The sequence below is a fragment of the Petaurus breviceps genome, unplaced genomic scaffold (assembly GCF_028583685.1).
Source record: "Petaurus breviceps papuanus isolate PSGF00001 unplaced genomic scaffold, PetGlider_PUasm1.0 90769, whole genome shotgun sequence".
Classification (NCBI taxonomy): Eukaryota; Metazoa; Chordata; class Mammalia; order Diprotodontia; family Petauridae; genus Petaurus; species Petaurus breviceps.
The window spans coordinates 15695041-15719252 of record NW_027187341.1 but is presented as its reverse complement, the minus strand read 5'-3'; the positions used below and the strand labels follow the sequence as shown (position 1 = coordinate 15719252).

Below are 24212 nucleotides of genomic sequence, written 5' to 3'. Positions count from 1 at the left end.
TAATTTCAGAAGTTCAGATTCATCACATTTTCGTCCTTAAAAAAAAATGAAGGCTCCTTTACTTCTTTTCCTTTCCTTCATTTATTCCTTTATAAGGATTTCCCAATCCCAACCCTCACCTCCCAGGAAAAATATTATCTTATGATGAAGTATATTTTCTGTGTATATAGGACTACTCCTTGCTTTATAATGTATCTGTACAGAATTTGGAAATATCTTTATGTTATTTATTATTATCCCCATTTCACTGAAGAATACGGTTGACAGAGTTAAGTGATTTGCCCAGGGTATGATAGCAAGTGGAATTTGAACTCAGAACTTCCTAATTCCATGCCCAGAAATGTCCACTGTGCCATCTACCTGCTGCCTCAAATGCTTTTTGCTCAACAAATAACTTCACCACCTAACTCGAAGTCGGCCTTCCCAGATGACACAAGCTGATGACACTAAACTGGCTTCCTTGCTGTTTCCTGAATGCATCTCCTACCTCCTCCTCTTCAAACAAGAGATCCCTTATGCAGGTAGACAGATAAGAGTGCTGAAACCAGAGTCATGGAGACCCGAGTACAAATATGATTATTAGTTGTGTGGCCCCAGGTAAGTCAATTAACCTGTCTGCCTCAGTTTCCTTACCTGTAAAATAAGGATCATAACAGCACCCACATCCCAGGGCTGTGGTGTGAGAATCAAATAAATGAATGTTTCAACTACTTTTTTTTAAAAGCTGATTCTCTAAGTACAGCATTATATGTTTGCAGAGAGGGACAGTTCTGTTTCCTTTTTGTCTATTCCCATTCCTTTAATTCTTTTTCTTGCCTTACTGCCATAGCTAGCCTTCTGGGGGGATCAAAGGAGATCTTATCAGCAGACTTTACAGAGCTATACAGATGCTATGATGATGACGATGATGATGCCGGGAATGTTCTCCTTCTTCACCCCTTCCCCCAGTCTCCCCCTCTAGCAGCATCCCTGGCACCCCTCAAAGCCCAGCTCGGCACAGCAGGTCCTTCCTGATCCTCCGCAGCTGCCCCCCTCCCCACAACACTACTCTGCATTTCCCGACCTTGCCCTTGTTTCTCGTGCTTGTGACGCCTCTGGGTAAAAGGGAAGCCCCACGAAGGCATGGCCAGAGTCATTTTCCCAGGGTCTTCGCACCCGCCGCCAGGAGCCCGCCACACAGGCCTCGTCACCCATGGAGGCGCTGGGGCTGGCCTCGACTCGGGTAGGATGGCCCTCCTAGCTTACCGGGACTCAGGTCTGGCTCTTCCTCCGCAGTCCCTCGGGCGTTGAAGCCGGGGGGCAGCGCGGGGCCGATCAGGTCCCTGGCCATCGCGGCCCGAGGACAGCCCAGCCTCCTGGGCCAGGTACTGGTACACACACACAGAACCTACACAACACGCACGCGCAGGGTCCCTCTCGGTCTCCCAGTCTGGGGAAAACTCCAGAGAGAGTTTTTTCCGGCGCCTGGAAGTGACATCACAACACACCCATTGGTTCCGCAGTGTGTTTACCGGTGGAGCGGAAGTGACGCATAATGCCACCGCTACCGAGGTAGCCCACGTGTTTGCGGGCTACCTGCTGGTGCTGATCTTGTCTCAGTTTCTGAGTGAGCCCCTGGTTTCATGGACCCGTTCGGTTGGTATCCTCCGCCCGGGCCGCCCCCGGTGCTAGGGCTCCCGGGATTTGAGTCTGATCAGTCTGCGGACTGGACATCTTGGGTGCTTCCTCCTCCGCCGCCCCCACCGTCCATTCCTCCGTCTCACCTGCCCCCTCCTCATCTTCCCCCCTCATCCGAGAACTCCTGGGACTTCCAGCCGGCCCGGGACTGGTCCTGGGCGCCGGCTCCAGGCTATGACGGCTTCGATCCCCCGCAGGGACACTGGTACCAACAGCCAGGTAAGCTGTATGCTTCTGCTCCCCAGGGATGTTATTTATTACTTGCATTCTGCATTCTCCCTCCTCCCCCACCCCGAGAATTGATTCGGCTTCCACCCTCCGCCCTCACCCTACCCCCAATCCCCTGCGTGTTTTATTAACTTGGAAACTTCTCACTGGGACTCTACTCACCCCTCCCAATTTTCGGATTAAGTGGGGGGTGGAAATCCGGGAGGGGGCTTGCTCAGATCAGTTTAAATCATAGCCTTAGGACCAGAAGGGATTTCAGAGATCGTCTGGAGTAGGTAGGGGACGGAATAAGCCTTTTTATAGCGTCTCTGCAGTGCCAAACACATACACGTTTTATCTCATTTGAACTCTGGGAGTTAGATGCTGTTATCTCCATTTTACAGTTGTGGAAACTGAGGCAAACGAAGTTAAGTGACTGGCCTTGGGTCACACAACTAGTAAGTATCTGCAGCTGGATTTGATCTGTAGTATCCTAATTCCAAGCCCAGTGCTCCATTCACTGCCCTACCTAGCTCTCTCTAATGCAAACCTCTCATTTTAGAGATGAGAAAAGTATATCTTGTCCAACCTGATGGAACTAGTCAGTTTAAGAAATGGGATTTGAATCCAAGCCTTTGGGCTCTCAAATCCAGTGGGCCCTATGCTGCTTCAAAAAAGGTCTATTTTGCAATGTTTTCCCACCTTGTAGAGATGTTGCTGATTTCCCAGTGACAGAACCTTTATTCAAATATGATGAGTTTGTGTTTGAGGTACAAGTATCATGTTGCAAGTGGATGGAGTGCTGGCAAGGAAATCAGGAAAACTTGGGTTCCTATTCTGGCCTCAGACCTTTAGTATTTGTGTGACTTTAAGCAAGTAGATTAACCTCCCTGGACCTCATTTTCCTCCTCTGTAAAATGAGGGAGTTGGACTCATGACCCTCAAGGCTGCTTCCTGCTTTATATCTATGATCAAAATGACAACAGTATTTTTTTTTTTTGATAGACAAAAGTCTAACCTCTAGGGTGTAATGTCATTTTCCAATTCAAATACAAAATTCTCTCCTTTGATTTCAAGATCAGCAGTCTGCCTCATTTACATTTTTAATCTTTCACCTATTTTCTTTGCTCTTTTCTAGCAAGTCTTTACTATTTGTAGGATCATAGAATTTAGAGCATTTTAGATATCATTTAGTACCATCGTTGTATTTAACAGAAGAAGGAACTGAGGACCAGAGAGATGTGATCAAGATCCAGATCCACTTCTTCCCATTGTAATCTGGTGCTATGTACTCTTTGGTTTAGCTTCTTATTTCCTATGTGGGGCCCATCTTCAGTAGCCTGATTTATATCTTGCCAGTGGACCCAGATGATCTCTCTCAGCGAAGAAAATGAGGCTGGTGACTTTGCATAGCCCTCCTCACTTAAATCCAATTCACTTGCAAGTCATGGAATCACTTTCTTGATGCCATGGTCCTCTTCGAGAATGAAGAAAAAACAACCTATTTCCTATCTAAGGCATCCTGCACTTGCCCAGGGAAGTTTTATCTATATCAGGCCTGCCACAACCGTTGGGCTGCTTGCTGCATGCCAAAGGATTTCCTCTACATAAAAAGATTTTTTCCTCTACATTTTTTGAGGGCCACGCGAAATGTTTTAGCATGCTATAAGTGGCCTGAGGGCTGCAGGTTTTGCGGGCCTGAGCTAGATAATAGAAGATGTAAACTCAAATAATATCCACCATTACATTCTTCTAAGTTGTGATAGTGGTGTTGGGAGGGAAAAGTGAGTGGCAAGAGAGCTTAAATGTCTGAATAATAGGAGCTTCTTAAGCTGTTACGTATTTTATGAAGTGTCTGGGAAGGTGATACAGTTTTAGTTGGGCAGAGTCAATGCTTGTGTGACAGGACTCTGCTCTGGTGGATTATTCCATGTATGTAGAATCAGAATGGTCTATTCTCACTACCTTTGTGACCTTGGACAAATCATTTCACTTCTCTAGAATATGATTTGCCTGTCTTTTAAAAGAAAGGGGTAGAGTTGTTTCCTCATTCTCAAAATCAAGGGTTCTCTAAAGTCTCATTTAGCTTTAAACCTTATCCTGGGCTTTAGTGAAGTAATTTTGTGAATTGCAGAGCAAGTGTTACCTTAGTAAACCTTTTTATGAGAGGATAGTCATTTAATGCAAATGAAACAGAAAGATTAAGTATTCTTTGAATATTTAGTATTAAATCATGAGTGCTTGATATGGGCCTTTCATTCAACTCTTAATCTGTACAAGGATTGTCATAAAAAGATCAGAGGTGTACGCTTGGAGAAGCAGGTGAAGCATAATGTAGAGGGGTGAGGTTTAACAGATGGGTGACTGGCCAAGGGCTGCCCTGGTATCTCCGGAACACAAAGACTGAGGAAGCCTTCAGGTGTGTCAGGAAGGCACCTCTTCAGAGGATTCCTAGAAGAACATGAACAAGAATCTCAAAGGATGAGAAGGAATGGATGGGTCAAAATCAGCATGTGATGCACAGGTCAACCCATGGTTTGAGTCTGCTTTTTTCCTCAGAAATGCCATCTCACCTAACTTGCACTCTCCTACAGGAGGAATAGTTGTGTATTTCTGCTATGTCTAGTGTCTCTGCTATTTGCTTCTTTTCTTTCTTTTTAAATTTTTTTTTGCTATATTTGCTTCTTGACAAATACCTTGTGATTTGTAATTTAAAAATACTGTGGTTCTCATTTTGTTTTATAGGCAGAAACTGTCATTTCCCCAAGAAAAACCATGACAGGTCAAATCGAAATTTCAAAAATCAACAAAGTGGAAAACAGAAACAAAAGGTATTAAAGAGAAGTCTTCAGAGATAGGCTCTTTGTTGCCTGTGTAAGGTTTTTGTTTTTCTTTCATGTAGAATGGGTTTCTTCCCACTGTGGTGATGTTTCTCCTACAGATACTAAATAAATGTTGGACAGTGAAGGAGAGTGGGTGTGTGTGTGGGGGGGTGGGGCTTATTAAATTTTTTTTTTTAACTAATCTCCTATAGTAAATGTAATGGAGAGAGTCCAGTCTTCTTCATCTATAGACCATGCCTTGGGCTACCATTAAACAGAAACTTTAAAATTAGGAATTAGTTGTGGACTGGGTACAGTACAATTTTCATAATTTTAATTTGAAAACTTCCATATAAAATAAAGTTACATAAAAATGTTATATAAATGCTGTGTAAGTATTGAATTTAATGTAAATACTGAATGTATTTACTTGTTATAATTTTGCCTTTGAACTATTGAAAATGTTTTTTTTAAGGTTTTAGATATGTTATCACTTTAATTATAGAATGGTAAAATATGAAGGCAATTAACCTGCATTCAGAGATTCATTTTGTTTTGGGTTAGTGCATAGAAAGATGACTTTAGAATCTGGAAGATCGGGGTTCCAGTCCCTCCTCAGACACACTAGAAGCTTGGGCACATACTAGGCAAAATATTTTCTGACCTTCATTGTTAGAAGAAAGCTTCCTCAGTGGCATTCTCTTTACTAGTGAAATCCTGTATTTAGTCCAAATTTTCACTTGCTCCATTTTTGTCTCTCTGGGTTGTTGCCCAGTGGAATTCTTGCAGAAAAAGGATGAAACGTTCTTTTCCTCATCTCAGTTTTAGTATTAAATTGTTTCAGATAGATTACTAATACAGCCTTGTGCTATACCTATACAAAATTTAATTTAACATACAGATTATGCATTAACATCTAATTTTGCTACTATCATTCTCTCCTTTTCCTTTGTGTCCTGTTTATCTAAAGGAACAGAAGTATCTACCTGTCACATTCACAGGTCTCCCCCAAGAGCCATAGATTTTCTGTAAATCAGAACTAAGGAACAAAAGGACAGGAGGCATTTTAATGTGATTATAGTGATTATAGCATACATAATGGACTTGGTGCTGACAGACTTATGCATTAACATCTAACTGACTTCCATTAAACTGAAAGTAATTTTTTTTAGACTTCTCACAAGGGCCCAATATTTATTTTTCATGGCCGTTTAAAAAAATAGTCATTTTAGGGAAGGCTAGGTGACACAGCGAATAGAGCCCTGGCCCTAGAGTCAAGAGGACCTGAGTTCAAATCCGGCCTCAGACACTTAACACTTACTAGTCCTGTGACCTTGGGCAAGTCACTTAACCCCAATTGCCCTGCCCTCCCCCCTCCAAAAAGCAAAAAAAAAAAAGTCATTTTATTTAAATGAATAAAATTTCGTTATTTAAACGAATTTATAAGTTTTAAGGTTTATCTTTTTCCTTAGCATATTTTCTTCAGACTTTATTTATTTATTTGTATTTGGATCAGCAAGTATTTATTGAGCATCTACTATATGGAAGGCACTATGCCATATTCCAGGGTTACCAAAAAAAAGTGAGATAGCTCCTGTCCTCATGGGGCTTACACCCCAACAAGAGACACAGCATATGTGTATACAGAATATAGACAAAATAAATACAAGTTAGTTTTGATCAGGAGAGTACTATGGTAGGAAACAAGAACATTTTTTAATGTTAATAGCTCTTAATCAAAATGATTTTTCCTGTTCTCTATCTTTTAGTTGTCATTCATGTTCTGATATTGACATTCTTTTGGTGGCTGTTTATTAGTGGTTTTCCTTTTCTTTTTTTTTTGTTTTTCTTTTTGCTTTTTGGAGGAAGGGAGGAAGGTAGGGCAATTGGGGTTAAGTGACTTGCCCAAGGTCACAGGGCTAGTATTTTTGTGTTAAGTGTCTGAGGCCGGATTTGAACTCAGGTCCTCCTGATTCCAGGGCCAGTGCTCTATTCACTGTGCCACCTAGCCGTTCCCCCACCCCCAATACTATGCATTTCATGTTATATATTTTATCTATTTTTTTTTTTTTTTGCTTTTTGGAGGTCAGTTGGAGTTAAATGACTTGCCCAAAGTCACATGGCTAGTTTTCTAGGTTTTTTTTTTTTTTTTCCTGTGTTAAGTGTCTGAGGTCGGATTTCAATGCAGGTCCTCCTGACTCCAGGGCCAGTGCTCTCTTCACTACGCCACCTAGTGGCCCCTAGAGGTTTTCTTTTTTAAGGAATGATAAAGGTATAAAAATGATTGCATTTTTTTCTCTTGATAGAAAAATAAAGAACCAGTTTATACCCATTACTGTGATACTTGTGATCGTGGCTTTAAAAATCAAGGAAAATACAATGAGCACATCTCTCAGCATAGAACGGTAGGTTTTCTTTTCTGATTGATCCCTAACTTTCAAAATAGTTCTGTCTCCTTTTGTATCTCTTAGCAGTTCCAAATTTCATTTCCATAAGATTGATAACTTTGATAAATGTAGCTTGCTAGTGCTTCCTAACAGTTCGCAGGCTAGTCTGATGTTGAGCTGTCACAAGGTTTGACAGATTGGCAGCCTGCTCTGGGGCCATCCCCCCTGTTTTGGGGAGCCTCATTTCTTCAAGAACCAGGCAGGTGGCAGTGGGCAGGTGAGAAACTTGCATGTGCTTTGTTGTTGTCTTTTTAAAAAGAATCCAGCTATTCCTGTGCACATACTATCTGCCAGGGTTGTTGTGAGGACCAAATGAGGTAGCACTCTGTGACTGCTGTCTCTTACTGTCATTGTTGTTGGCTAGCTGTTATATTTCTACTCCATGCCCAAAATGCCTTGGAGTGGGGCTGACCCTTCCTGTTCAGACTCCATGCCAGGCCAAGGCTGTCCTTGATCTTACTTAAGTCATAAAAAAAAATTGTTAGTGGTTTTAAAGAGGGCACCCATTGGGTGATTCGCTATAGTCCTGTATCCCACCTAGAGTGTTAGAAGTAAGGTTATTGTGTGATCTTTTGTGTGACCCCCCAAGGTACTTTATTAAACAAATCCTCAAACTAACACTATCAAGTATGAGAAGGCAAAGAATAATCTTAGTTATTTTAGACAGGAGCCCTTTTTAAGCCTTGCCCTTATGACTCTTAAGAGTAGTCAGGCTCCATTGAGAGTGTTGTTTGCTTTTTTTAACTTTCCTTCTGAGATGATCCTGACACTCAAGCAGTGAGGGGAACCTATTATATTGCATCTCCCATTTTCAGTATATGCATCCCTTTCTAAGAAAGTCTCCGTGCTCTGTAGTGGTATTTCTTCTGTCCTTGACTTAAACATTGAGAGGTAACTAAGCTTTACCTCGAAAAGCTTAATTGGCTGTAAGAACAGATTGGGTACGGGCATTATTTGTGTTGTAGCAGGATACGTTTTGTATGAAAAGTAGTGAAAAATGTTTTGTTTTGTTTTTTAAATTACCGTAGTGCTCGGTTGATGGTTGCAGTTTTAGTGCGCATGAGAAGATTGTCCAGATTCACTGGAAAAATGTAAGTCATCACTCTTAGGCTTATGCTTAGATTTGCCAGCCTCTTTTCTTTGGTTGTTTGCCAACTCTCCAGTAATTATGGCATAGGACAGATCTTAGTTATACTTAAATTTTTTTATTCTTGTTAGTCCTTCATCTACTCTCAATTGTCAAATTCGGAAGATGCATAGGATGCTTAATGTTCATCGGTGATACTACAGATTTATATGACATTGTTAAAATGATCTGGCAGAACCTCATTACTAGTCAAGGTCTCTCTTCCCTGAAAGGCAGCACTGGATTAATCAGGATTTAGAACAACTCATTAGGGGAAATCACAATGTGAAAATGACTAAAAGCTGCTCGTTCGGTAGCTTTCTTGCCCTGGTTGGTGCTGAACTTGGTTTTCTATGCAAAGTCCCCAGTTGCTCCCCTGTGCCCTGATCAAATTCTCAGCGATTAAAGGCAGACTCGTTTTGACACTGGAAACATTCTTTTCCCTCTTAGATGCATGCTCCTGGTGCCAAGCGGATACAATTAGATACTCCGGAGGAGATTGAAAAGTGGAGGGAAGAGAGAAGAAAGTGAGTAAGAACTCAGCAGTGGCTGAGTATGTTGCTTTAAGGCCAGGTGCTTCGACTTGATGATGCGCTGTGATCCACATTACTGTGCCCAACACACCACCCCAGGAAGTCTGATCCGAGAGAAACCAGACAAGTCACTAACTAAACCAAGTAGCAGTCAGAAGATTAGAAAGGCTAAGACTGGCTGACAGGGTCCATAGTCTTTACTACAACTATTGTATATGTTTCCTAGATTTGGGAGGGGGAATGATTTAATGTACTTTATATTTTATTATTTCTATTACTGGTAGTAATATTACTACTTCTGCTACTTTCTGTATAACATTTTTTAGGTTTATAGTGCTATTTCATCACAACAATTTGCCAGATGGGTAATGTAAATATTCTCGCCTCCATTTTCTAGGTAAAAAAAAACCAAAGGTTTCAGGTTCTCCGAAGTGATACCTCAGATCAGAGCATGTGTTCAGATTCGAATCTGATTCCAAGTCAATCACTTTTTCTGTCATAACAGGATGTCTTTCTTCTATTATAAGATAATTAAATATATTTATTATAGCAGAGTGCTTCTTATGTATTTGTAATGAAATACATTCCTCTTGTGGATTGGAAAGAATACTAGGTTAGGAGTTAGAAACCTGGGATCTTGTTTTGACTTTAGTTAGTAATGTAAACTCAGACAAATAATTTAACCTTTTGTCTAGGAAATGAGGAGGTTAGACTGGATGATATCAGATGCCTTTTTTTGGTTCTGAGTCTTTCTTTGAGTCATACATTCAGTGTCTTAATGGGATTTTTCTAGTGTATAATACCATATTCTAAACCTGTATTGTCCTTGGCTGCTTTGTTTGTCTCTTCTTGACAAAGAGATCAGATATTTGTTGGCTAAGTTCATTTTGTGGCTCTCTCAACTCCTTGTTGTGTGTAGTGATTACCTCAGTTTAAAGTCTCTAGGAAATGTGGATAGTCTGTATGGATCTCTTTTCCTTTATGTTTCCTGTTCTCTGGAATAGAACTCGTGGGAATAGGTCAGGTTGAAGCTCTAGTCATTGTACTGTCTTTTTGAGCAACTCTGAACTGCTGATTAAGAATTGGTGTCTGCATTGACACCCAGGCTTTTCCATTACATTTTTGTGATGTTTGATGGTGAACAGAGTTTACAGTGTTCATCACATCTGAGTCCTGTTTAAAAAGAAGTGTGTGTGTATGTGTGCATATACGTGCACGCACACATACACATTTGTTCCTCTCATCTCCCCTACCCAGTGGGCCATCCTTTGTAAGAAAGAATAAGGCAAGAAAGAGAAGAAGAAAAGTCATTTCATCAACACTAACCAATCCATTGACCACGCCTGACAGCATGTGCAATCTGAACCCTATTTTCTGTCATTCGTATGCTCTAGTCTCTGTTGCATTGATGTCACTTAAGTATCCAAACGTGTATTTTGACAATGTTTGGAGGATCTTGTTGAGACAGAATTCTTCCGTCTCTTCCTCCTCAGTAATAGATGTTGACCATGCGCTGCAGTTCTCTTCAGGATGATCTTTTTGCTTATTTTCATCATAAGTTGGACAAATTGAGATATCCAGTTGTCCCTTGATGTTTCTTTGACAAATGATGAAACCAGCTTTGCCAACTCTTTTATTTGCCTCTTTGAGGAAAATATGGGAGCCATCTTTCCATTTAGCTGCAACTTTGTTATATATCCTAGTTTAATTTATAGTGAGAATATAGTGAGTGTTAATATGCTTTAGGTTTTCCAGTACCCAATTTTTACAAGGGTCTTATGTTTGTCACTAGTAATATTTAGACAAATATCACACATTTATTAATATTAACAATTATAATTATAGCTAGAATTTTGATTTAAGTGATTAAATTATCATTTAAGTGATTTATGGTTCGCAGAGTATGTTATGGATTTTGAGGTCTTATGATTTTTACAATAATGTTACAAAATATATGTTCTTACCCCCCATTATAGAGGTAAGGAAACTGAGACTCAGAGGAGTTAAGGGATTTGTCCAAGATCACACAGTTTAGTAAGTTTTTGAGGGAGATTTTAAACTTAATACTTCACGACTCCATATTGAGCAGTCTATCCACTATGGCACCTTGATTTCACAATTAATGTGTTTGTAGAAGGTTTAAAAATGGTGGATGCCTTTTGCTGCCTTCTCACCTTCGTTACAGAAGCAAAAAACCAGCCACACAAAGCCAAGGGCCATTTTGTATATTTCTTTGATTATATAGTAAACCATGAAATAAGAAATTCATCATGGAGAGTTCCTCCCAACTAGTGATGGGATTGATAGAATTTACCTGAGCTTACCTTCTTCCTTAAGTAAGCCTTCAAGAATCTTGGTCACTTTCATTCCAAGAGGCATATGGGCAAGAGTTTTGTGAAGGCAGTGGGAAAATGAAGCTCCAGATCCTTAGTATGAGAGCCAGATAAGAGCTAGGTCACCCCAAGAGCACTTAAACATGAAACGAGAAGGAGAATAACAAACAGAAGAAAAATTCAGCAGTTTTGGAAAATTGTCAGTAGTAAATTTTTATCATTGAATAACAGTGGAACCATCAAATACAGGCCCCAGCACCTCAGTTCCTGATGTGCTCTGCAAAGAAATGAGAACAGCAGTAAAGAAAATAAAGATAGGAAAATTAATTTAATCAGACCAAGCACACAAAGAAAGTAGCATTGTGTGTGGGTGGAGGGGTGGTGTGGTTTTTAAAGCTTTCCAAAAAAAAGTTATGAAGATATCAGTAACTACCAACCTATATGCCTGTTTTCTTACCTCTATAAAAATTTTTATGGGGATAAGCTATTCATTTGTTAAAGGTATCCTTGATAAAAATATAGAAGGGAACAAGTAAGTTTTTACAAATGATTTTCTATGGCACACCCCATCTGCACATTCACATGGTTGACTTAAGTGCTAAAGAAAATACAGGGTCGAGAAGTCACAAAATATTTCTTGAAACACAGATGACCTTATTCAGCATCCTTTGATCATTGGTATCAGATGAACCTTAAAACAGGGAGAACATAAGCTCACCAAAAGTGTTCACCAAGGTCATGGAGGATGCCCTCTGTAGAGTCCTGATTAGAGAGGAATTTCTTACTGGTAATGACTCTACTGATTGCAGAAAGTGCCAAAACTCTATAGGGTATCACCGAGATCTGTGACCACTTTAAAAAAAAAGAATGCCCATTTCCCAGACTGTGACATGCTGTTGTATGGAAGCTATCAGTTCAATGGACAGTAAATTGAGTTGAGAATTAAATCACAGGAAGATGGGCAAGATTATGTGTGGGAAATTATGTGGTAGTTTCACCAATCCCAAGCTGCTATTGACCAAAAAAAATTCCTACATTTTTCACATGGTATTCTTAAGGCATTGCTGCATGACCCCAAATCATAAAATACTGTAGTCTTCCAAGAATCAAAATCATAGTGACTCAGAAGGTAATGGTGGGGCAGCTAGGTAGTGCAGTGCATAGAGCACTGGCCCTGGAGTTAGGAGGATCTAAGTTTAAATTTGGCCTCAGACACTTAACACTTACTAGCTATGTGACCTTGGGCAAGTCACTTAACCCCAGTTGCCCCACCCCAAGAAAAACAAAAAGGTAATGGAAAGACATGGGAGATGGGGTTAAGATTGTGGCATATTACCAAGTGACTTGAATGAAAGTAATTATGTAAAAGATAAACCAAGATGACTGAATAGCAGAAAGCAATACCATGAGCTCTCGTCCTCTAAAACTTATCCAAATAGATCTAGAAAATGCACTGGACTGAATCTTGATGGTAAAATCCAAGAGAAGTTCAGTGAGTCATTTTTCTAGCTAAGGGCTGCATAGAGAGACAAATCTGTTGACCCTCATAATTGGGGGTCTGGCTAGGAATGTGCCATGCTCCCGGCTCCCTAGTTCCCAAGGCAAGAGGAGGGCCCAGCCCCACACTGGGGCACCTTAGGGTGTGGGAGTATGTGCCAACTGGCTTGTTCCTTACTCGTTTCTGGGTTACAGATCCAAGGTGGGTTGAGGAAAGTAAACTGTGTCCAAGGGTGATATTCTGGGGACAGGGAAGAGCCATTTCAGTGACCTTACCAGTAGGGCAGGGCCACAATTCTGCCTCCTAGCCCAAACTGAAACTTGCAGAGGAAGGCATCCCAGAGCAAAGAAGAACCTTCAGTTCTGTGCCTCAGAACCAGCACAGCTTCCCAGCTGGCTGGTAGGGGCTAAGTTCAGCAGCATCTATTGTTGCTCAAACGAACCCAGGTCAGGGACTTAGAGAGCCCAGGCCAGGGTGGGCAGCCATCAGACTCTGCCCCAGATAAGATCACTTTGGATCACTGAAAACTTAAAGGTCCTCAGCTTGAGCTGTCCTTGACATCCTAGAATAACACCACACTCAATACTCCAAGAAAAAGACGTGATCAGCCCAGACCATCCCTCCAGGAGCATACAGAGCCCGGCCCTAAAATTCAAGTCCGAAGTCAGGAAGCAGGCTGGAAGGATGAACAGATTTAAAAAAGAGGAAAAATACCTGTAAAAAGCTTTTATGGGGGCGGCTAGGTGGCACAGTGAATAGAGCACTGGCCCTGGAGTCAGGAGGACCTTAACATAAAAACTAGCTGTGTGACCTTGGGCAAATCACTTGACCCCAATTGCCCTCAGGGGGGGAAAAAGCTTTTATGGTGACAGGACACTTAAGATACAAACCTGGAAGAGGATGATTCCAAAATGCCTAGGTAGTTGGTAGCTTAGAGTCAGGAAGACCATATTAAAATCCAGACGCATACACTTTCTAGTTGTGTGACCCTGGGCAAGTCACTTAATCTCTGCCTCAGTTTCCTCAATTTAAAATGAGGATTATCACATGTAAAGTACTTAGCATGGTGCCTGACACATAACTAATGATGAGACACACATTTTACCCACTCCTGATAGGGATAAAGGCCTTGGAATACAGAAGGAGGCATAGATACCTCTGGATATAGTCAACGGAGATGTGTTTTTTCTTGACTTTTTGTAACAGGATTTCCCTTCACCTTTTGTTCTCAATTGGGGGTGGTGGGGTAGGGGTGGAAGAGAGAAAAGGCAGATTTTTGCTAATTGAAATATGTGTGTGTATGTATATGTATATATATAAATACATATATTTAGAGGTATCTGTATATGTAATAGAGAATATATGATCTCTCTAGAGTATATGTAGTATATATAAATATATACAAATACACACACACGTGCCCTCACACACACATCCATATATGGCAGGTTGTCAAAGGGAGTGGACCAAAGAAACGAGAAGGTCGGGAGCGCGTGTTTGCAGACAGGAGAAGCCTCCTGAGCATTACGTAGCTGTTGAGTGGAGGCTTTATGGGAAGGCTGGAATGAGAATGCACAGGATAGTTCTCATTGTACTTCATTGCAGGAAATAGCCGTGTCAAAGGGATCCCATGTCCTGTGAAGTGTTGAAGTAAGGTTTTCTTGTTTCAGTTGGAGACCTAGATTTCTTTCTCATTCAGAGATTTAAGAAGTTTTTGTCTTACTGTTTCGGGTGAGTGAGGGAGAACTTGTGTCCATCAGTGTCTGCTTACTTTATTAAAGAGCCTTTAGGATTGATTTAGACCCAACTTCTCAGAAGGGACTGGTAAACTGAGCAGAATTAGAGATATAAATGGGCATCTGGGTGGTGCAGTGTAGGGAGCACTAGGCTCTGTCGGTCAGGAAGACCTAAGTTCAAATCCAGTCTTAGACACGGACTAGCTGTGTGACCCTGGGCAAGTCATTTAACCCAGTTTGCCTCAGTTTTCTCATCTGAAAAATGAGCTGGAGAAGGACATAACAAACCACTCCATTATCTCTGCCAAGAAAACTCCAAATGGGGTCACAAAATGTCAGACACACATGAAAATGACTGAACAACTGTAAGAGATACAGACAGTAGTACTGAAGGCGCTTGTGGCACCTTAACTAATTCAGGCACTGCTTCTCTGTATCTGAAAAAAACAAATGAAACCCAGTAAACCTAAGGGGAAGGGAAATAGACACCCGCCAGAGTCTTACGCAGGCCGTTTGAAAATTGACCTGGCTGCCATGCTGCCTGTTGGAATTTCTTTTGGTTTTTCTCTGGTGTAGTTAATGTGATCACATCAAAATCATTGATTAAAGCTGTTTGTAGAGCTTTGGGATTAAAGGGAATCAGTTATTTTCACTGTTGAGAAACTTAATAGTCCAACTTAATTTGGGCCAGCAAATACATTAATGCATCAGGACCATCAGTAAACCAATTCATTTAAATAAATAGGTCACATATATTGGGTGAAGGAGGGATCACAGGTATTAGATTTCTAGATTGGAAGGGGCCACTTTGTAGGGACTGGATGGGATTTTACAGATATTTTCGTTTGACTCCCTATTGTTTTTACTTCACATTTATTTCTGAATATAGTCCCATCCCTGTCGTGTCCCCCGCCTGCCTCCCACCCCCCCATATGAACTCTCTTATGTAAAGATTTTAAAAGAAAGAAAACCCAGAGCAACGAAGTCAGCACATTATTGACTGTCTGACAGATGCAGAATCCTGTCCCCATGTTCTTCCATCTCTGCAGTGAACAGAGAGAGCTGCATTTTCTTATCTCTTTTCAGGGTCAAGTCTAGACATCGTAACAGAGCCTTCAGTTTTGGTCTTGGTCCTTACGCTGCTGTAGTCATTGGATATGTTGTTTTCCTGGTTCTCTCTGTGTAAGTGCTTATTCCTGTATTTCTCTGAAGTTTCCATTGTCATTGGTCCTTATAGTACAGTCATAGACCTTGAAGCTCAAGCCTGTCTGTGGGGGATTGATGCTGTATCTTCCTCACTTGAATCTCAGCACCCTCTCTACTATTCAATTTCTTGATTTGATTTCACCTTTGCATCGGTGCATCCCCTCCCCACCCCTATCACCTCACACCTGGACTACTATAGTAGCCTGCCTGGGGGGTTGCAGTCTCTAGTCTCACCCCATTCCAATCCATCCTTCATTCAGCCACTAAAGTGACTTTCCCAAATGTAAAATCTAATCATGACCCCCCCCCCCACACACACACACACACTCTCCAGTGGCTCCCTATTGCCTCCAGGATCTAATATAAAATTTTCTGTTTGGCATTTAAAACCCTTCATAACAGAGTTTCCCTCTACCTTTCCAGTCTTTTTTATTCTTTCCTCCCCAAAACATTCCCTTCTTTCCAGTGATACTGGCTTCCTGACTGTTTGAATCTTTATCTTGGGGGTGGCTAGGTGGCACAGTGAATAGAGCACTGGCCCTGGAGTCAGGAGGACTGGAATTCAAATCTGGCCTCAGACACTTAACACTTACTAGCCGTGTGACCTTGGGCAACTCACTTAACCCCAATTGCCCTGCCTTCCCCCCTCCAAAAAAAAAAGAGAATCTTCATCTCTGGGCTCTGAGCATTTTTTCTGGCTGCCCGCCATACATGGAATGATCTCCCTCCTCATTATGTTTACTGCCTTCCCTGGCCTCTTTTAAGTCCCAATTACGATCCCATCTCCTGTAGGAAATCTTTCCTAATCCCTGTGAATTCTAGTGCCTTCCTTCCCTTGATTTTTATCCTGTATATAGCTTATCTGTATATATGTGTTTGCATGTTGCCTTCCCTCATTAGATTGTAAGCTCCCTGGGGGCAGGAACTCTCTTTTGCCTCTTTTTATGTCCCTAGAACTTAGCACCATTCCTGACACATAGTAGGCATCTAATCACTGATTGATTGATCTCTTTTGCCTCCATGACACACTCTGACCATGTTTCTTCCTCCCTCCAATTTAACAAAATTAAGTGATTCTTTGTTACCAAATAGAAACTTTCAGCATTTAAAGCTCTTCAAAACCTGCCTTTCCAGTCTTTAGTCCAGAAAACCTGACTTTCTTGCTATTCCTTACACACGATACTTCATCTCTTGTCTCCATGCCTTTGCAAGGGCTGTCTCCCATGTCTGGAAAGACACCCCTCTTAGAATACTTCCTCTAAGATCCCCCTTTATGTGAGACTTTTCCTGGCTCCCCCAGCTGCTCCCCCACTCACAAGGTGTTCTTGTATGTGTTCTGCACGTACCCATACAGGCACCTGTTGTCTCCCCTACAGAATATAAGATTCTGGATGAAAGGGACTTTTGCCTCTGTCTTTGTACCCGCAGTGCACAGCATAGTGCTTGGTACCCGACAGGTGCTTAATAAATGATTGTTGATTGATTAATTGATTGATATGAGACCTTTTTTCCTTTGACCTCCTTGAGGTATATGCCTAGCAGTAAGATATCAGGGTCAAAAGATTTTGGATATCTTAGTCACTTTTAAAAATTAATTCCAGATTGTGTTCTAGAATTGTGAGATCAATTCACAGTTGCACCAATGCTGTGTTAGTGGGCCTGGCCCCCCAGAGTTCCTCCACATTGGACAATTTCCATCTTTTGTCACCTTTGCCAATTTTCTGGGTGTGAAGTAAAATCCTAGATTTGTTTTGATTGTGGTTTATTTTATTGTTAGAGATTTGTAGCAGTTTTAAAAATTGTTAATAAAATGTGGGGTTAATTTTTTTTTTTTGGTAGACGTGTTTCTTCCTGTCCTTTGACCACTTATCCACTGAGGGAATGACTTTTGGCCTAATATATTTAGGTTAATTTCTTTTATATCTTAGCTATGCATATGCATAGCTATGGGGAGGAGAGCAAAAAGAGAGAGAGGTATTTCCCCAATCAGTAGTTTTCCTTATTTCCTTATCTTAGCTGCCATTCATACAAAAGCTTATGAATTTTATGTAATCAGCATTTTCTTTTACCTTGTATGTTTAAGAATTCTTGCTTAAGAATTCTTCCCCTAGCCTTAGTGAAGAAAGACATCTCCATTGGTTTCCTCTTATTTTTAAAATAATGTAATCTTTTTATATTTAAGTCAAGTATCCTTTTTAAACTTATTGTGAGATACGTTATAAATCAGGGGTGGGGAATCTGCAGCCTTGAGGCCACATGTGGCCTTCTAGGTCCTTGGGTGAGACCTTTTCACTGAGTCCATGTTTTACAGAACAAATCACTTTATTAAGGGGATTTGTTCTGTGAAGTTTGGATTCAGTCAGTGGGCTGCACTTGAGGACCTAGAGGGCCACATGTGACCTCAAGGCCACAGATTCCCTGCCCCTGGTAAAAATGCTGGTCCAGACCTACTTTTTGCCTCACTGCTTTCTGTTATTCCTAGCAAATATTCCTAGCAAATTTCTTGGCAAATAGGGAGGCCTCCAAGTTATGTTTTTTTTAAAGAAAGTGAACAAATTAAACTTAAGTTTGCACTCAGAGTTTATCAGTTCTCTCTCTGAAGGTGGATAGCAGTTTTCATCATAAGTCCTTTGGAATGATTTTGGTTTGTTGTATTGCTCAGTCACTGAGTCTTTCACAGCTGATCACTGTACACAGTACTGTTGATACTGTGTACAATGATATCCTGGTTCTACTCACTTTATTCTGCATCAATTCATATGGATTTTCCCCAGTTTTTCTGAAACCATCACCCTCATCATTTCTTAGAGCACAGTAGTGTTCCATCACAATCATATACCACAACTTGTTTATCCATTCCCCAATGGATGAGTATCCCCTCAATTTCCAATTCTTTGCCGCTATAAATCTTTTTTGTATATATAGATCCTTTTCCTTTTTTAACTGTATCCTGTATCCTCTTTAGGATACAGACCTAGTAGTGGTATTTATAGGTCAAAGGGCATGCACATTTTAGTAGCCCTTTGGATATAGTTCTTAATTGTTCTCAAGAATGATTGGACCTGGGGCGGTGGCACGGTGAATAAAGCTCTGACCTTAGAGTCAGGAGGACCTGAGTTCAAATCTAGCCTAGCTTCCCCTCTCAAAAAATGAATGATTTTTTTTCTCATCCTATCCAGCATTTATCATTTTCTTTTTCTGTCATGTTAGCCAAGCTAATGCTCTGTTTGGCATTCAAAGCTCTTCATCCCTGAGCCCCCTTCTGCCTTTCCAGACCCTCTTTATACCTTCCACCCCAAAACATACTCTTCAATCCAGTAACATTGACTTCCTGGCTGTTCCATCAACAAGACTATTCAGCCCTTGGCTTCGGGCATTTTCTCTGGCTGTCCCCCATGATTAGATCATTTTTGTCTCCTGCCTTCCCTTAAATCTCAATTAAAATCCCACCTCCTATAAGAAGCCTTTCCCAATCCCTCTGAGGTCATACCTCTGAGATGTTTTAATTTGCATTTCTCTAGTCAATAGCATTTTTTTTACCTTTTTTTTTTTTTGGAGGGCAGTTGGGGTTAAGTGACTTGCCCAAGGTCATACAGCTAGTAAGTGTTAAGTGTCTGAGGCCAGATTTGAACTCAGGTCCTCCTGATTCTAGGGCCAGTGCTCTATACACTGTGCCACCTAGCCACTCCCTAAACATGGTTATAATCTTTTTTTTTTTCTTTTTGGAGGGCAATTAGGGTTAAGTGACTTGTCCAAAATCACATGGCTAGTAAATGTGTTAAATGTCTGAAGCCAGATTTGAACTGAGGTCCTCCTGATTCCAGGGCCGGTGCTCTATTCACTGTACCACCTAGTTACCCCAGCATTTTTTCATATGATTATAGATAACTTTGATTTCTCCTTCTGAAAACTGCCTTTTCATACCCTGTGACCATTTATCAATTGGTTATGGCTCTTATTTTCATAAATTTGACTTAAATGAGATCTTTATCAGAAAAACTTACTGTTAAGAATTTTTGATATTACTTCATTGTCTGTGGTATCTTTTGGCAAAATGAAGTTTCCCTGATTATCTCTTTTAATTAGCTAATTTTTGCTTTTTTCTCTGGCTGAGACACCCTTGCTCCAAGTCATATTCTTGACTTTATTGAGTTATTACTTCAGATCAAAAAATCGTGTCATTATACAGTCATGACAGAGCTGCACCATTTTCCTCATATTTTCTTTGGGCAATCGGTTTCTAATAACCTCAATTCAATTAAACACAGTAGACATTTATTGAGTGCCTCTTGTATGCACAAGGGACACTAGAGAAATATGTAAATTAGATAAAATAAAATCCTCGCCTGTCAGGAACTTATAATATTACATGATTGAAGAAGCACAAAGCAATATATTAGAGCCTGAAAGGAGAAGTTCGCCATTGAGGGGTGAAGGTGGAGGGAAATATCTGAGAAGGTTTCCTGAAGGAGATGGAATTTGAGATGGCCTTTAAGAGTGGGTGGGTATTCTGCAGGAAAGAGGGCAGCAAGAATATCACTGAGGATGGTCTATTTCTTCATGTATGTGTCTTTATTATCTCCCCAGTGAGATGACCAACTAATGGAGGCCGTTTCCTACCAGTCTTACCTGTCTTTGTAGGCCTTGCAGTGTCTAACACTTCCAGTCTTATTGGATAGCAGGCACTCAAGACTCTCAGCCTGGGTTCAGGAAATATTTTCATTATAGGTCTGTTTGAATTTGTATACAACTGAGTCAAGTTATAATTTGTTGGAGACTCTTAGCTAAGAATAAGAATTACTCAGTCTCTCCTTTTTTATAGGTGACTCGTTATGCTCAGTACCAATAACCAATAGCACTTCTGCCACCTTTTTTTTTTTTAACACAAATTCTCATTATATGAGACAGTCACAGAGAAAAGTCAGATGAGGCGTGTTCTAAAACATTATTGATTATTGAAGTAGCTGCTTTCCTATTAATGCAAACTTTGCCCCCTTGTGGTTTTGTGCAACAAGTGCTATGGAAATCAAGTTCATCTTTTAAGTAATAGTGATGCATGTTGAGAGGACTGAAAATTTAGTTCATTTACTTATAGGAAATGGGTTTGCTTGGCCTTCTGGGGCGGTATAAATTGCAGGAAAGATTGTCAGGGATATGGGGTGGAAAATTAGTGGAGAGCTTTTTAAGGCCTGTGAAGAGAAGTTTGGGTGTTAAATGGGCAGCAGTTGGGAGCGCCTCTAGACTTTTGAGCAAGGAGATAGTCTAAACCTTGAGCGAAGGAGGATTTAGAGCTGGAAGAAGGTTTTAAAGATTGCATAGTCCAGCTCTTTGTTTTACAAATAAGCAAACTGAGACCTCCTGTTATACTGGCTTCAGCTTAAGATTGCAATTTCTAGGCCAGGTGGAATAGTGAATAGAATGCTGACTTGAGAGCCCAGAAGATCCATGATCAAATCCTGCCTCCAGTACTTGGTAGATTTGTAACCCTGGGCAAGTAATCAGACTTCTTCAGCCTCAGTTTCCTCATATGTAAAATGAGGATAATAATAAAAATGCCTATCTTACAGGGTCCTCATAGGGACCCTGTGAGATAATATATGTGGAAGCAGAGTTTAAAGTGCTATCTAAATATTAGCTTTTCCTGTTAGATTGGATGATGAGAAAATAGAGGCAGGAACCGGGCTTGTACCTTGTGATGGTAGACTCACTCAGAGGATGAGGTTGTGACTATCAGAATTAAGACCAGTGTCCAGTGTTCTGGCAGATTTACCAGCAAATTGCTTCTATGTTGAATTCAATTCAGTTTAATTAAAAGGTGACCCCAAGGTTGCAAGGCTATGAGACTTGAAGGCCAGTGATGGAAACTTGAAATGGGTGTTTGCGGAAAGGATGACAGCATAGGTTCAAATATCATTTACACTTGTTGATAAATTGCTTTGTCTTCAGTTATTTCTTATCTGTTGAATTAAATTGTGTTAGTTCCTTGAGGACAAGAATAAAAGGGTCTTTCTTTCCTTTTTTTCTTCCTTCCTTAAGCCCTCCCAAGCCAGGTCTCAACTTGTGGTGCCAATTAGATGTGGGTTCCCTAAGGATTCATATAGAACACTGAAGTTTTCTTAGGAGAAAACATTTTAAACTTGTCTTCAGTTAGGAGTACCAGAATTAATTACCAAGGTAAGCTATAGATTTTCCTCCCCTTGAGGCCTTTGAAAACCAAATAGTTATACATCTGACACCCTTTGGAGGTCTTTGTAATATTTCCATTATTTGTCATTTCTGTAGTACTTAGCTGTAGGCATTCCCAGATGCTCTTATATAGTTTCGCATACATGTGTTTGACAGATAGAAATTTTTTGAGTGTTGCTTCGAATTGCTTGATTTTTCTCAAAAATACATTTATAATTTCCCTACTCCAAATCTTTGTCTTAGTTATTTTGTAAAACCATGTTTTTAACGTCTTAGTTTTAATCCATCTTAATTATTTTAAAATGGCAATTGTCCTTTAAAACAAAATAATTTTACAATCTTCTATCAGTAATTTTTTTTCATTGTACCTGGACGTCATATTGAAGCCACCAAGTGTCAGGGTTCACATTGGAGAATCTTGTGAAATGTTTTGTAGATTTTTCTCTGTATTTCATTACATCATGAAATAATAATTTTAGACCTTGAGAGGGGCCTTAGAAATGTTCTTTTCCTTGAGGGGATGCCCATCAGTTGGGGAAGGGCTGTACAAACTGTGGTCTATGAATGTAATGGAATACTATTATACTATACAAAGTGATGAGCAGGCAGATTTCAGAAAAACCTGGAAAGATTTACATGAACTGATACCGACTGAAGTGAACAGAACCAGGAGAACATTGTACACAGTAACAACATTGTGTGATGACCAGCTTTGATGGATGTAGCAGCAAGCACCCTAAGCGTCCTCAGGGTTTGCTGCCACCACAGGTTCTTAGATCTGCTTTGACAAAGGAAAGCAACTCAAAATGGGTTAACAAGCTTACTTTAATCAGTCAAACATGTATCGTTTACCTAGTTCAGGGGAAAGAGGTCAGCACCCCAAACTTCAAAGTATACAGGCAGAATTATCAAGACAGAAACAGATCAAGTAGACAGCTTTCCAAACTGTCCAGCCATTACATCCATACCCAATCAACATCTGGGTTTTTCAAAGGGGGGGGAGGGGGCTCCAGACAACGGCTTCCCAGAATCCATATCAAATCACAGAACACTTCTCAAAGTGAGCCCCAAAACAAAGCTACACATCGGGGCTTATATAGCCTTCTTCTGGCTCAGAGAATGTAACAACCTTTTGGACCCACTGGCCAATCAAAAAGTATCTACTGAAAAACAAGCCTCCTACCCCAGGCTCCAGGTGCACTTTAGCCTAGGGGCAGGGAAGATCTTTAAATTTATATTCCCACTACAATGGACTAGGCTTTTCTCAGCAATATGGTAATCTAACACAACTCCAAAAGACTCGTGATGGAAAATGCTATCTACATCCAGAGAAATAACTATGGAGTCTGAATGCAGATCAAAGCATACTATTTTCTCTTTTTTCTTTCCTGTGGTTTTTTCCCTTTCTTCTTTTACAACATGACTAATGTGGAAATGTGTTTAATATGATTGTTCCTGTATAACCCATATTAGATTGCTTATTGTCTTGGGGAGGGAAGGGAGGGAGAAAAAAAATTGGAACTCAGAATTTTTTGTTTTGTTTTTATTTTAATTTTTTTTTGCTTTTTGGAGGGCAGTTGGGGTTAAGTGACTTACCCAAGGTCACACAGCTATTTTTTGTGTTAAGTATGTGAGGCCGGATCCAAACCCAGGTCCTCTTGACTCCAGAGCTGGTGCTCTACTCACTGTACCACCTAGCTGCCCCTAACTCAGAATCTTGTAAAAGTGAATCTTGAAAACTATCTTTACATGTAATTGGAAAAAAATAAAATATTAAGTGGAGGGAAAAAAAGAAAGGCTCTTTTCCAATCTACTTATCTTACAGAGAGACGCCGTGACTTGCCAAATGTCATCCTATATTAAGTCACAGGGCCAGAATATGAACCTGGATCCTCTGAAGTCAGATCTAGTGTTCAAAACTCTCATCTTCATGGCAGAAGATGAAGAATCTCCCTTTCCCATCATATTTACAATTCTTCCAAAAGCTTCCATGTTCTAATGTTTATGCTTGGAAGGCATATTGAATCTAATTGGCCATATTAAAAATTGTTCAGAATTGTTCAGAAAATTTTTATAATTTAGGGTTTGGGGATTTTGTTTCAAAGATTCATTTTGTAAGTTACTTCCTTATTGTTGAAGAAAGGTAAGTAAAAGAGGCCTAATGTACTTAATTAAAAACTAATTTTAGAATGAATTTTTAGTATCAAGATTTTATGCCAGAGGGTTTTCTTTTCCTTTAGTAGCATTTTATCTTGACTTGATTGCTTTTAAATATCTCTACCTCAGTCTCTCTCTATATGTTGTATGACTTCTCCATGCTTTGTCATAGGCAAAAGAGGTGGTTGAGTTTTATTGTTTAAGTATGAGATGAAAAGGAGAAAAACAGAACTCCAGTCTACTTGGGAGTCCACTAGGTGGTGTAGTTACATGGCTGATTCTAG

The 24212-nt window shown here is 40.4% G+C and overlaps 2 protein-coding genes across 3 annotated transcripts in view; one reads left to right on the top strand and one right to left on the bottom strand.

The window, feature by feature from the left end:
* The window catches only part of GPALPP1 (GPALPP motifs containing 1), a 39844-nt gene extending 38374 nt beyond the window's left edge, over positions 1–1470 (bottom strand). Inside the window, exon 1 of the mRNA XM_069068707.1 lies at positions 1246–1470. Coding sequence (XP_068924808.1) covers positions 1246–1330 — 85 coding nt within the window. The 5' untranslated portion in view covers positions 1331–1470. The remainder of the gene's footprint in view (positions 1–1245) is intronic.
* A 47-nt stretch (positions 1471–1517) lies between these two features.
* The window catches only part of NUFIP1 (nuclear FMR1 interacting protein 1), a 58304-nt gene continuing 35609 nt past the window's right edge, over positions 1518–24212 (top strand). The window contains exons 1-6 of one of the 2 annotated variants that reach the window (XM_069068705.1): positions 1518–1896; positions 4630–4715; positions 7013–7111; positions 8182–8244; positions 8730–8806; positions 15466–15561. In XM_069068705.1, coding sequence (XP_068924806.1) covers positions 1623–1896; positions 4630–4715; positions 7013–7111; positions 8182–8244; positions 8730–8806; positions 15466–15561 — 695 coding nt within the window. In that variant the 5' untranslated portion in view covers positions 1518–1622. The remainder of the gene's footprint in view (positions 1897–4629; positions 4716–7012; positions 7112–8181; positions 8245–8729; positions 8807–15465; positions 15562–24212) is intronic. The other variant, XM_069068706.1, reaches the window with a different exon arrangement.